This window comes from Microchirus variegatus (genome assembly GCF_963457635.1).
Source record: "Microchirus variegatus genome assembly, chromosome: 13".
In the NCBI taxonomy this organism is placed as follows: domain Eukaryota; kingdom Metazoa; phylum Chordata; class Actinopteri; order Pleuronectiformes; family Soleidae; genus Microchirus; species Microchirus variegatus.
The window spans coordinates 26,863,994-26,874,874 of NC_139814.1; the positions used below are offsets into that span (position 1 = coordinate 26,863,994).

At 43.0% G+C, this 10,881-nt stretch overlaps 1 protein-coding gene across 1 annotated transcript; it reads left to right on the forward strand.

Moving 5' to 3' along the window:
- The first annotated feature begins 1,274 nt into the window (after positions 1-1,274).
- On the forward strand, positions 1,275-6,764 carry mturn (maturin, neural progenitor differentiation regulator homolog (Xenopus)). The gene is made up of 3 exons (XM_083900083.1): positions 1,275-1,769; positions 6,374-6,496; positions 6,650-6,764. The coding sequence occupies exons 1-3, from the start codon at positions 1,611-1,613 to the stop codon at positions 6,755-6,757; spliced, it is 390 nt and encodes a 129-aa protein (XP_083756209.1). The 5' UTR covers positions 1,275-1,610; the 3' UTR covers positions 6,758-6,764.
- The last annotated feature ends 4,117 nt before the right edge of the window (positions 6,765-10,881 follow it).

The window sequence follows — 10,881 nt, forward strand, 5'->3', positions numbered from 1 at the left end:
TCAAAATAAAACAGGAAGTTACGTCCGTCCACAAAATAGCATAAAGTACAACAACAATAAAAACACGAGACAAAAACAAAACTAATACATTAATATATATATGTTTATTGTTAAGAGAAAGAAAAAAGAAAATGTGAATTCAAAATAATAAAGGCTTTATTATTGTTATAATTATTATAATAATAATACACTTGAGACACGAGACAGAATGAATTGTGTTTGGGCCCAAAAAAATGAAAGGTCAAAGGTCAAAGGTCACCTTGACTCTGTGTCATTGAGTGTTACACATCAATGTTCCCCTAACGTTACTTTTCTACACCCTTCATACAATTTTTGGTTTCTTTTGGTTGCTGGAACGTTCCGTGAAGGTTCTCCTGTGGTTGATATGGAAAGTTTTCCCAATGTTCCCTTAATGTTATATTTTTGGTTGCACATCGCTTTGGTTCCCAGAATGTCACTTTGCCACGACCTTTAGAGAACGTTCTCTGAAGATCCCCAGAACGTTCCCTTAACATTACTTTGTCACAACCTTCATACAACCTTTAGAGAACGTTCTCTTTTGGTTCCCCTAATGTTACTTTTCTACAACCTTTACACACTTCTTTGGTTCCTTTTGGTTGCGGGAACGTTCCCTGAAGGTTCCTCCCCTAGGTTTCTACTGTGTTTGATACGGAAAGTTTTCAATATCAAACGTTAGTTTTTGGTTGCATCTTTGGTTCCCAGAACTTTCCCGTAAATGTTACTTTTACACAACCTCCATACAACCTTTAGAAAACGTTCTCTTTTGGTTTTCAATATCAAACGTTAGTTTTTGGTTCCCAGAACTTTCCTGTAAATGTTACTTTTACACAACCTTCATACAACCTTTAGAGAACGTTCTCTTTTGGTTCTCAGGATAAATGAAGGGACAAACTTGATAGAATGAAAAGTTTTATTTTCAATGAACCAAACATTTATACAACAGCGTGTACGAAATATAAATATAAATATAAATAATATAAAATTCATAAAAATAGAATGTATATATTACAATATTTCATACCAGAGCTTCAGGGAATATTGAGTTTTTAACCATTTTCACGCCTTCTATACATCCCATAACATTCCTCTAACTGTGCGCGCGCGCGTGCGTGTGCGCGCTCCTGCAGTGCACGGCCGCTCCGTCATCGCGTTCCCTCTCCTGCGTCTGCACGTGTGCGACCGAGCGACGGAGCCGCGGCCTCATTTCATAACGCGGGCAGGAAGACGAGAGGAATGGGGCTTTGAGAGCACCAGACCCGGCACAGGCTCCGTCCCCAAGTCCGTCCGTCCGTCCGTCCGTCCCTCCGTGCGTCCGTGCGTGCGTCCGTCTGTCCCTCCGTGGGTCCGTCCGCGCGCGCACCAGCAGACCTTCCACTTCCATGCAGGCGCTGCGCACGAGCAGGAGATGCCGCTGATGCTGCCGCTGTCCGGTGATCAGCTGTTCGTCGCGTCTTAGTTTGAGCATCGCATCCATCGCCGCGACGGCCGCACGCACCGAGACCCAGCTCCGCACCCAGGGACAGCAGCAGCCGCAGCAGCAGCAGCAGCCGCAGCAGCAGCAGCAGCGAGGAGGACGCGGATCGCACAGGATGGACTTCAAGCACCTGGTGGAGGCGGCGGAGAAGTGGTGCTCCGGGAACCCGTTCGACCTCATCTTCGCCGAGGAGGACGACGAGCGGCGGCTGGACTTTTACGCAGAGCCCGGAGTCTCCTTCTACGTGCTGTGTCCCGGCGGCACCGACACTTTCGTGAGTGCGCGCGTTCTGCAGGGCCTCTGTGCGTGTGTGTGTGCGTGCGTGTGTGTGTGTGTGTGCAGGAGGAGGTGCGGTTGTGCTGCTCCCGGTTTTCCAGCTGATGAGCGGATGATGGGGCAGGGGTGGGTGTGTAGGGGCTTTTACCCGTCGATGATGTCATTACAGTCCGTGTCTACTCGGTCCACGGTGCGATTCCCATCCGTCAGATTCTCATGCGACACTAAAGTCAGAGCCTCTGACCCACAACACCATGATGATGATGATGATGATGATGATGGTGATGAGGCCAGGTTAGAGGAGGAGGAGGAGGAGGAGGAGGAGGCCTGTCACTTTCAAAATAAAACCTGTTCATTATATCACGTTGTCCATAAACTGATTATTCTTGCTCGTTACATACGTATAATATCTTTATTTATGTAGCACGAAACAAAACAAAGTTATAAAGTGCTTCACAAATAAAAACAAAACATATTCACCTTTTTATGTAATGAATCAAACATTACATTCAATCACTTACACTGGCCAAAGTAAGAGCACTTCCTGTTTCGTGACCAAATTCAAAATGGCCGACTTCCTGTTGGGTCGAGTTTGTGTCCGTAGACTCGCTCGCGGTCGGTTTATTGTGTCGCGTATGAAGTTTCGAGGCGATTGATCGATATGTGGTTAAATAATAGGCCACTTCCTGTTTTCGCCAAATTAGCCAAAAAAACCAATGGTTGTCGTGGCCACGCCCCTTTTGAATCTGCGAAACCTTTTGACAAGTTTTTTGCCTTTTTTGATGTGTCTAGTACATGTTGTTTCATGTTTTATTATGTGTGTGTACGACAATGGCTCATTTACGTAGGGCGCTAATCGCCAAAATGGACGCCAATATTCGAAAATGGCCGATTTCCTTTTGCGTTGGGGCCATGGTTACGATCGGCTTTTTTGTTCGTCTTGGGCCATAACATGTTCTCACCAAGTTTCAGGAAATTTGGTGGAACTTAATTTTGGCTTGGTTTTCACCTTCGAAGCGGCGCTACAAAAACATAGGTTAAAGGTCCAGTACGTGACATTTAGGTCGTGTTATAGCCACGGCTCTTGCTTTAGGGACACTGCCATCTTGTGCCATGTTGCTACAGCAGCTAACGTGTGCGTGAACTCATTATTACTCACTTATTATTGAACTTTATCATTTACATCTGCACTTACAAGCGTTCAGGAGCTATACCATTGTAATCTGATGACAGAAAACGGTGCAAAGGAGGCTAAAGATGTTTGTTTTTTTTGCCGTTCAGTCATTCACTCACAAATTCACATTTTCTATGGCACTACGGGGAGGTTATAGTGTGTTGCCCAAGGGCACATCGGCATGTAGAATCAAACCCACAACCTTCAAGCTGAAAGACAGCTCACCATCTGATCCAGCACGAAATGATCCCAGCAAAGCTCCACCTTTAATGTCTGCCTTCTTACATCATCATCATCATCATCACAGTCATTGCTGTTGTATCCTGTTTGTCCCAAGTCATGGACACTGCAGTGCTTCATCCTGTCCACAAGGGGGCATTGTGCGCTCAGGCTCACCATAACAAGTGTGCAGCAGCAGCAGCATCATCACTGTACAGTAACGTCCCTCAGGGTGTGTTACAGTATTTTCCACTCGTCCAGGTCACGTGAGACAACGCTGAGCAGCTGAAAAACTGTTGTGTTTTTTTTGAGATGTTACTTTAAGACGATGGTCCGAGACACACTTTGATGTGAGAGTGTATGCATCGTGGTCAAAATGACCCGATAACATATTTACCTGTCATAAAAACGAGAAAACAAATGGTTTTTTTTAGAAATCTTTCAAAAAAGCTGAATTCACCTTTAACAAACCCAAATTTGAGCCAGAAGTCAACAATTCTCTGCCCATGGCCAAAGTAAGAGGGCACTTCCTGTTTCGTGACCAAATGTTGGCTAAAGGTCGGTTTCTTTTGTCACGTATGACGTTTCGAGGCGATCGATCGATATGTGGCAAAGTTAAAGGCCACTTCCTGTTTCGCCAAATTCGCCAAAATACAGACGGTTGTCGTGGCCACGCCCCTTTTGAATCTGCGAAACCCTTTGACAAGTTTTTTTGCCTTTTTCGATGCTTCTAGTACAAATTGTTACATTCTTTATTATGTGTGTACGACAAACGCTCATTTATGTAGGGTGCAAATCGCCAATATTCAAAAATGGCCGACTTCCTGTTGCGTTAAGGCCATGGTTACGATCGGCTTTTTTGTTCGTCTTTGGCCATGACATGTTCTCACCAAGTTTCAGGAAATTTGGTGGAACTTAATTTTGGCTTGGTTTTCACCTTCGAGGGGTGGGGGCGCTATAGAGCCCTTGAGCAACGCATGGAGTCCGGGCACAATGCGAATATCGCTCTGTGGAGTTTTTACGCACATTAACCCGCTCAAAAATGAAGGCAAAAACACGGATATAATAATAATCTGCACGTTGACATGAATAAATTGAATAATTAATGGATTTAAATACAGTAAAACTTTGTTTTCATGTGTCTCCATTTGAAGGATTTCAATTGAAAATACATAAAATGGAAGAGAATGTGTTCATATGTAATCATAAATAACAATGGTCAGGAGGGTGAAACATTGACTGCTGCAGGTCACTGTGCACACTTCTTGTCCAGGACTTCTTTAATAACCTGAGCTAATACATAATCTAAGAGTCGTGGCCTTTAGACTCCAAATTAAACGGCACTAAACAAACTCTGAGAGTCTCGGCCTCTCCCTGACACTCACGACACCTGTGGCGTTCCGTATCTAACAGTTCCTGTAAATGTCTCTGATCGTTTGGCTGATAACGCTGCTCTCATCGGGAAGTTGATCTGAATCCAACAGGAACACTGATATCAGGAATGACTCTGCATGTGTTTTAGGAGCAGAGTTTAAAGTCATTGTCCTTCAGAACGAGTTGTTTGTGTGTTTTCATGTGAAGACTGAGGACTAAGTCAACTGTGCAGCTCCTGGTTTTAGTTTCAGCCTGTGCTGCGTTGCCTCTTACCCTGAATTAATTCATCTTCATTGTCATCATCATCATCATCATCACTTCCTGTAAGTTGTTTGTCTCCGTCGAGCTCCCCTGAGGTTACATTAGAGAGCGAAGCACGGCTGCAGAGCATCACCTGCAAAGTGACGAGAGTTCAGTTCATTACCTAAATATACAGACTCAAAATGTCCTGTTTTAACCCCGAGATCCGCCTTCAGAATTGCGTAAGTTGGTTTAAACCAAATTTCCACACACATCAAATGTTCACCCTTAAAGTTTTTGTCATATTGCACCTTCATTTTATGGTCTCAAAAAAACACCCCACAATAAATGAATTTTTATCAATATACTTCATGCAAACTTTGATTATTGTATGGTACATGTGAAAGATTATTATTACTTCATAAAATACTCACGTTAACACACCTAGAGCACCAACGTGTGCTCATAAAAATATGAAGCTATAAATAAAAAAAATAAAAAAATAAAACCAAAATCAGTCCTCATCATACACATCAAGCATTAATTGATTTTTAACGTTTTTAACCCTTAAATTGCCAGGTTTTTGTCATAAATAGTGATTTTGAATGGGTTTCAATGAGTACATTTTTGTCCATAGGGTTGTTAGTGTGAGTATTTCATTTAACGTTGTTTACAATGGACTAAAAATAAATAAAAACTACTCAAATATTCTAGAATTTATGAGTGTCTAATTAGTGTATAGAATCATAAAATTTAACCTTACCCTTAAATTGCCAATTTTTTGTCATGATGCATCTTCATGTTATGGTCTAAAAACAATATTATTATTATTATAATTATTATTATTATTATTATCAATATACTTCATGCAAACTGGATTATTTTTGGTTTGATGATTATATGATATATGTGAAAGATTATTATCACTTCATAAAATACTCATGTTAACACACCTAGAGCACCAATGTGTGCTCATAAAAATATATTAATAATAATAAAAAACATCAGTCAACATCATACACATCAAGCATTCATTGATTTTTAACATTTTTAACCCTTAAATTGCCAAGTTTTTGTCATAAATAGTGATTTTGAATGGGTTTCAATGGGGACATTTTTGTCCTTAGGGTTGTTAGTGTGAGTATTTTAGTTAAAGTTGTTTACAATGGACTAAAAAATAAAAAAATACTCAAATATTGTAGAAAATATTAGTGTCTAATCTGTGTGTGTGTGTGTGTGTGTGTGTGTGTGCAGCATGCCTGGAGCGAGAGTGAGTACCTACCTAAAATTAGTGAAATATAAGCATATTTTTCTTTTCTTTTTTTAACCCTTAGATGCACCTTCAAAAAAGTGACGTGAACACACGTGAACACACCTGAAGCACCAAAATTGTATCGAATTATAAAAATTTAACCCTTAAATTGCCAAGTTTTTGTCATAAAGAGTGATTTTGAATGGGTTTCAATGAGGACATTTTTGTCCTTAGGGTTGTTAGTGTAAGTATTTTAGTTAACGTTGTTTACAATAGAAATATCAGTGTCTAATCTGTGTGTGTGGTTGTGTGTGTGTGTGTGTGTGTGTGTGTGTGTGTGCAGCATGTATGGAGTGAGAGTGAGGACTGCCTTCCCTTTCTCCAGCTGGCCCAGGACTACATCACCTCCTGTGGGAAGAAGACTCTTCTGGAGGTGCTGGAGAAGGTCTTCACCTCCTTCAGGCCTGTAAGCACACACACACACACACACACACACACACACACACACACACACACACACACACACACACACGCACGGAGTTACTTTACTGATATTAAAATGTTTATATTAACATGATTTAAAAGCTTTATATTTATATATTTCTGTCCCTCTTTTCAGCTGCTGGGCCTTCCAGACATAGAGGACGACAGTTTTGAGCACTACCACGCCGACATGGAGGGGGAACCAGGGCCTGACCAACAGCAGATGGGGGTCAGCCAGCAGTGATGAGCCCCCCCCCCCCCTCCCCAGGAAGAGGCCTGCAGCTGGGGGGTGGGAGGGTGTGGGTGGGTGGGGGGGTACGGGACGACAGAGCTGCCTGTGAGCCTAGGACCTCGACTCACACACACACACACACACACACACACACACACACACACACACACACGGTCAACCTGCTAAAAAATGCACCACAATGTTCTTGAATGTCTCAGTAGCTTTGCTTCCCAAAGAGTGCACTTTGTTGCCCCGCCCACCCCTCCACGACACACACACACATGCACACACACACACACACACACACACACACACACACACACACACCAGAGCTACGTGACGCTACGTAGCCACGCTCGAATGCAAGAATCATAATCATTCACCGTTTGGGTTAAAGATCCACGACACAGCAATATTCTGTGTGCCTCAGCTTTGTTGTGCAGAAACACAGTCAGTCAGATGTTAGTGCAGCGTGCACACACACACACACGCGCACACACACACACACACACACACGTGCACACACACACACACTGTTGCTGTGGAGATGAATGTGGCAGATAACCTACTTTCTGTGTTGACACAGACGATGCTGCGTGAACGCGACGTGAAGCGGTTTCATGGGTGAAAAAATGGCCGTTTGTGTCTGTTGGAGGGGGAGGGAGGGAAAACGCGGAGTGGAGTTGTGACGTGGATTCAGGCGGGGCCCACTCCTGTTTTTAAACGCACGTTTGTCCTCGTGTGTCAATCAAAGTTTGCAGCTTCACAGTAGCACGAGTCATACGCTTGAAACTATTTAGTGTTTGACTTTTTAAAAAAAAATCTGTGTTCACTATCATACGACGACGATCACCACAAAGACCTAAAGGCCTTCATTGTTACGCGTGCACAGCACATGAACTTCCACCCCCCACCACTAGGTGGAGCATAAGCCCCGCTCACCGAGGATAGTCCCGACACCGCGACGTCGGGCAGAGGAGCGCGTCCGACGGAGCTGTAGCATCGTTCTCTTCTTCTTCTTCTTCTTCTTTGGTAGGAATGCGTCCTATTCCCCGCGTCCAGACTTGTGCCGCCACCCGGTGGTGAAGTGGGGTACTAAAGGAGACCCTGAGGCGCGACGAGTATGCCGGGGTACGAGTCTGCGTCGCTTCCATTGTTTGTGGAAAAGGAGACTTAAAGGAAACACTGAGAGTAAAGGAAACATTGAGAGTAAAGGAAACACTGAGCGTAAAGGAAACATTGAGAGTAAAGGAAACATGCAGAGTAAAGGAAACATTTTGTGCAAAGGAAACATTTTGCGCAAAGGAAACATTTTGCGCAAAGGAAACATTCAAGGAAACATTGAGAGTAAAGGAAACACTGAGAGTAAAGGAAACATTGAGAGTAAAGGAAACACTGAGAGTAAAGGAAACATTGAGAGTAAAGGAAACACTGAGAGTAAAGGAAACATTGAGAGTAAAGGAAACATGCAGAGTAAAGGAAACATTTTGCGCAAAGGAAACATTTTGCGCAAAGGAAACATTCAAGGAAACATTGAGAGTAAAGGAAACACTGAGAGTAAAGGAAACATTGAGAGTAAAGGAAACACTGAGAGTAAAGGAAACATTGAGAGTAAAGGAAACATTTTGCGCAAAGGAAACATTTTGCGCAAAGGAAACATTCAAGGAAACATTGAGAGTAAAGGAAACACTGAGAGTAAAGGAAACATTTTGCGCAAAGGTAACATTCAGAGTAAAGGAAACATTCAAGGAAAGGTTCAGAGTAAAGGAAACATTCAGAGTAAAGGAAACATTTAGAGTAAAGGAAACATAAGTATACCACATGCTGCAGCTTAAACCCTCCCCCTGTATGAGTGACACATGTGTCTCACATGTCACATGACACCCCCTGTCCCCCTGACTTCCTGTCCCCCTGGTTGTCGGTGTGCATCACAGATTTGTTCCCCTCCTGAATTTAAGCACGATTTTCCTCTCCCTTTTCTTTCTGCTCGTGTTGTTTTTCTTCAACGCGCCTGACACCAGAAATTTGATGAGTGCACACGCACACGCACACACACACACACACACACACACACACACACACCAAACCCTCCTGAGTGTCATTATTATCACAGGGAAAAGAAAACACGAGTTGTGCCCTGTGAGCTGTGCTCTGACAGTGTCTTTGTTGTTATATCACACACACACACACACACACAGACGCACACACACACGCACACACACACACACACACACACACACACAGTGCGGCCTCCGTCTCTCCCTCTCAGACTGTGTCATATATATTTATCTGCTTCCTTTAGCTTGTAAATGTTTATTTCCTTGTCTTTTTACTGCCTCTCTCTCTCTGTGAATGTTTCTCACACGGTGTATTATAATAATATTAATGATATTATGATAATAATAATGATAATGATGATAATAATGATGATAACAACCCTCTGTTTGCTCTCCAACATGTGTGTGAACCTGTTGAATAAAGCGTGTGAACAGAGTGTGTGTGTGTGTGTGTTGTTAATGGAGGACAGAGCTCAACATGGACGTGGACTGGTGCTGACCTGCTGGTGTTACTGGGCGATGACGTCACCGGCCACCTGACGCGCCCACTCAAGGCTGCGTCAGGCTGGAGAGTGTGACAGGGCCCGGTACCGGAAGTGCCGCTTTGGCCTTCAGAGTAAAAGCAATAAAAACAAAAACAAGACATAAGTGGATAAGACAATAACAAATATTTACAATACTAATACTAGTAGTCGTAATAATAATAATAATAAAAAAATAAATTTCTCGACTACATTCAATTATCATAAATTACTTCTTTAGAAAGTGCTTCACTACATTTTATTATGTAGTGATTTAAAATCAGTAAAAAAATGTTGGACTTAATTTAGGTGGACAGGTGAATAAGTAGGACAGGTGAAGACAGGTAAATGATGGGGACAGGTGAATAACAAGGACAGGTGAATGATGGGGACAGGTGAAGGATGAGGACAGGTGAATAACAAGGACAGGTGAATGATGGGGACAGGTGAAGGATGAGGACAGGTGAAGACAGGTAAATGATGGAGACAGGTGATTGATGAGGACAGGTGAGTAATGACGACAGGTGAATAACAAGGACAGGTGAATGATGAGGACAGGTGAGTGAAAGATGAGGACGGGTGAATAATGACAACAGGTGAGTGTTAAGAAGTGATTATTAATGACAGGTGAATGTTAAGGATAGGTGAGTGATGTGGACAGGTGAATAATGAGGACAGGTGAATAATGAGGACAGGTGAATGTTAAGGACAGGTGAATGTTAAGGACAGGTGAATAATGAGGACAGGTGAATATTAAGGACAGGTGAGTGATCAGGACCGTTGAAAAATGAGGACAGGTGAGTGTTAAGGACAGGTGAGTGACGAGGACAGGTGAACAATGAGGACAGGTGATTATTAATGACAGGTGAATGTTAAGGACCGGTGAATGATGAGGACAGGTGAACGATAAGGACAGGTGAGTGAATGTTAAGGACAGGTGAGTGATGAGGACAGGAGTCCAAGTAAAACTACCACTATTTTGATAAACTTTTACTTGAGTAGAATATATCAGTGCTATTTCTAGGTCGTTTTCAAAAGGGTCAATATAAAGCAGTTATAATGATATATTCTTTATATATATATATATTAGTGCTCAATAACAGCCACAGAAACGTCATCATAATAAAGAAGCTTTTATTTTGAAGGCCATCGTGTGCCGGTGTTCCGGCTGCAGCGCGTGTGCTTTGACGCGTCCGTGTGTCAGAGGGAGCAGAGCAGCCTCTGATTTTATTTTTCTCCGCAGACGCAGCGGAGTTTAGCACGAAAACAAACTTGAACCGCGCGAGCCGAGGCCTCGACGTCTGCGTGGACGCGCGCGCACGAAGCGGAGGAAACGAAGCCCGTGCAGCGGCGACATTTGACCTTTTCTCTGTTTCCTTTGTTGAGAGAAAAAAGGGGAAGGGCTTTGGTTCGAAAAAAAGAAAAGAAAAGAAGAAGCAACAACCATTAAGTTACGCGTCAGTGAGTGCGCACTTTACGCACCAGGGGCGCACCATGAAACTTTGACATGTCTCACCTCGCCTTTAGTTTGCGTCGTGTGTTTGTCTCCTTTGTTGTT

Bases quoted from the DNA above. Each gene is read 5' to 3' on its own strand.
- mturn (XM_083900083.1), top strand. From the start codon at position 1,611: ATGGACTTCAAGCACCTGGTGGAGGCGGCGGAGAAGTGGTGCTCCGGG. The intron at 1,770-6,373 runs GTGAGTGCGCGC...GTGTGTGTGCAG, and splicing joins CCGGCGGCACCGACACTTTC to CATGTATGGAGTGAGAGTGA. The intron at 6,497-6,649 runs GTAAGCACACAC...CCCTCTTTTCAG, and splicing joins TCTTCACCTCCTTCAGGCCT to CTGCTGGGCCTTCCAGACAT.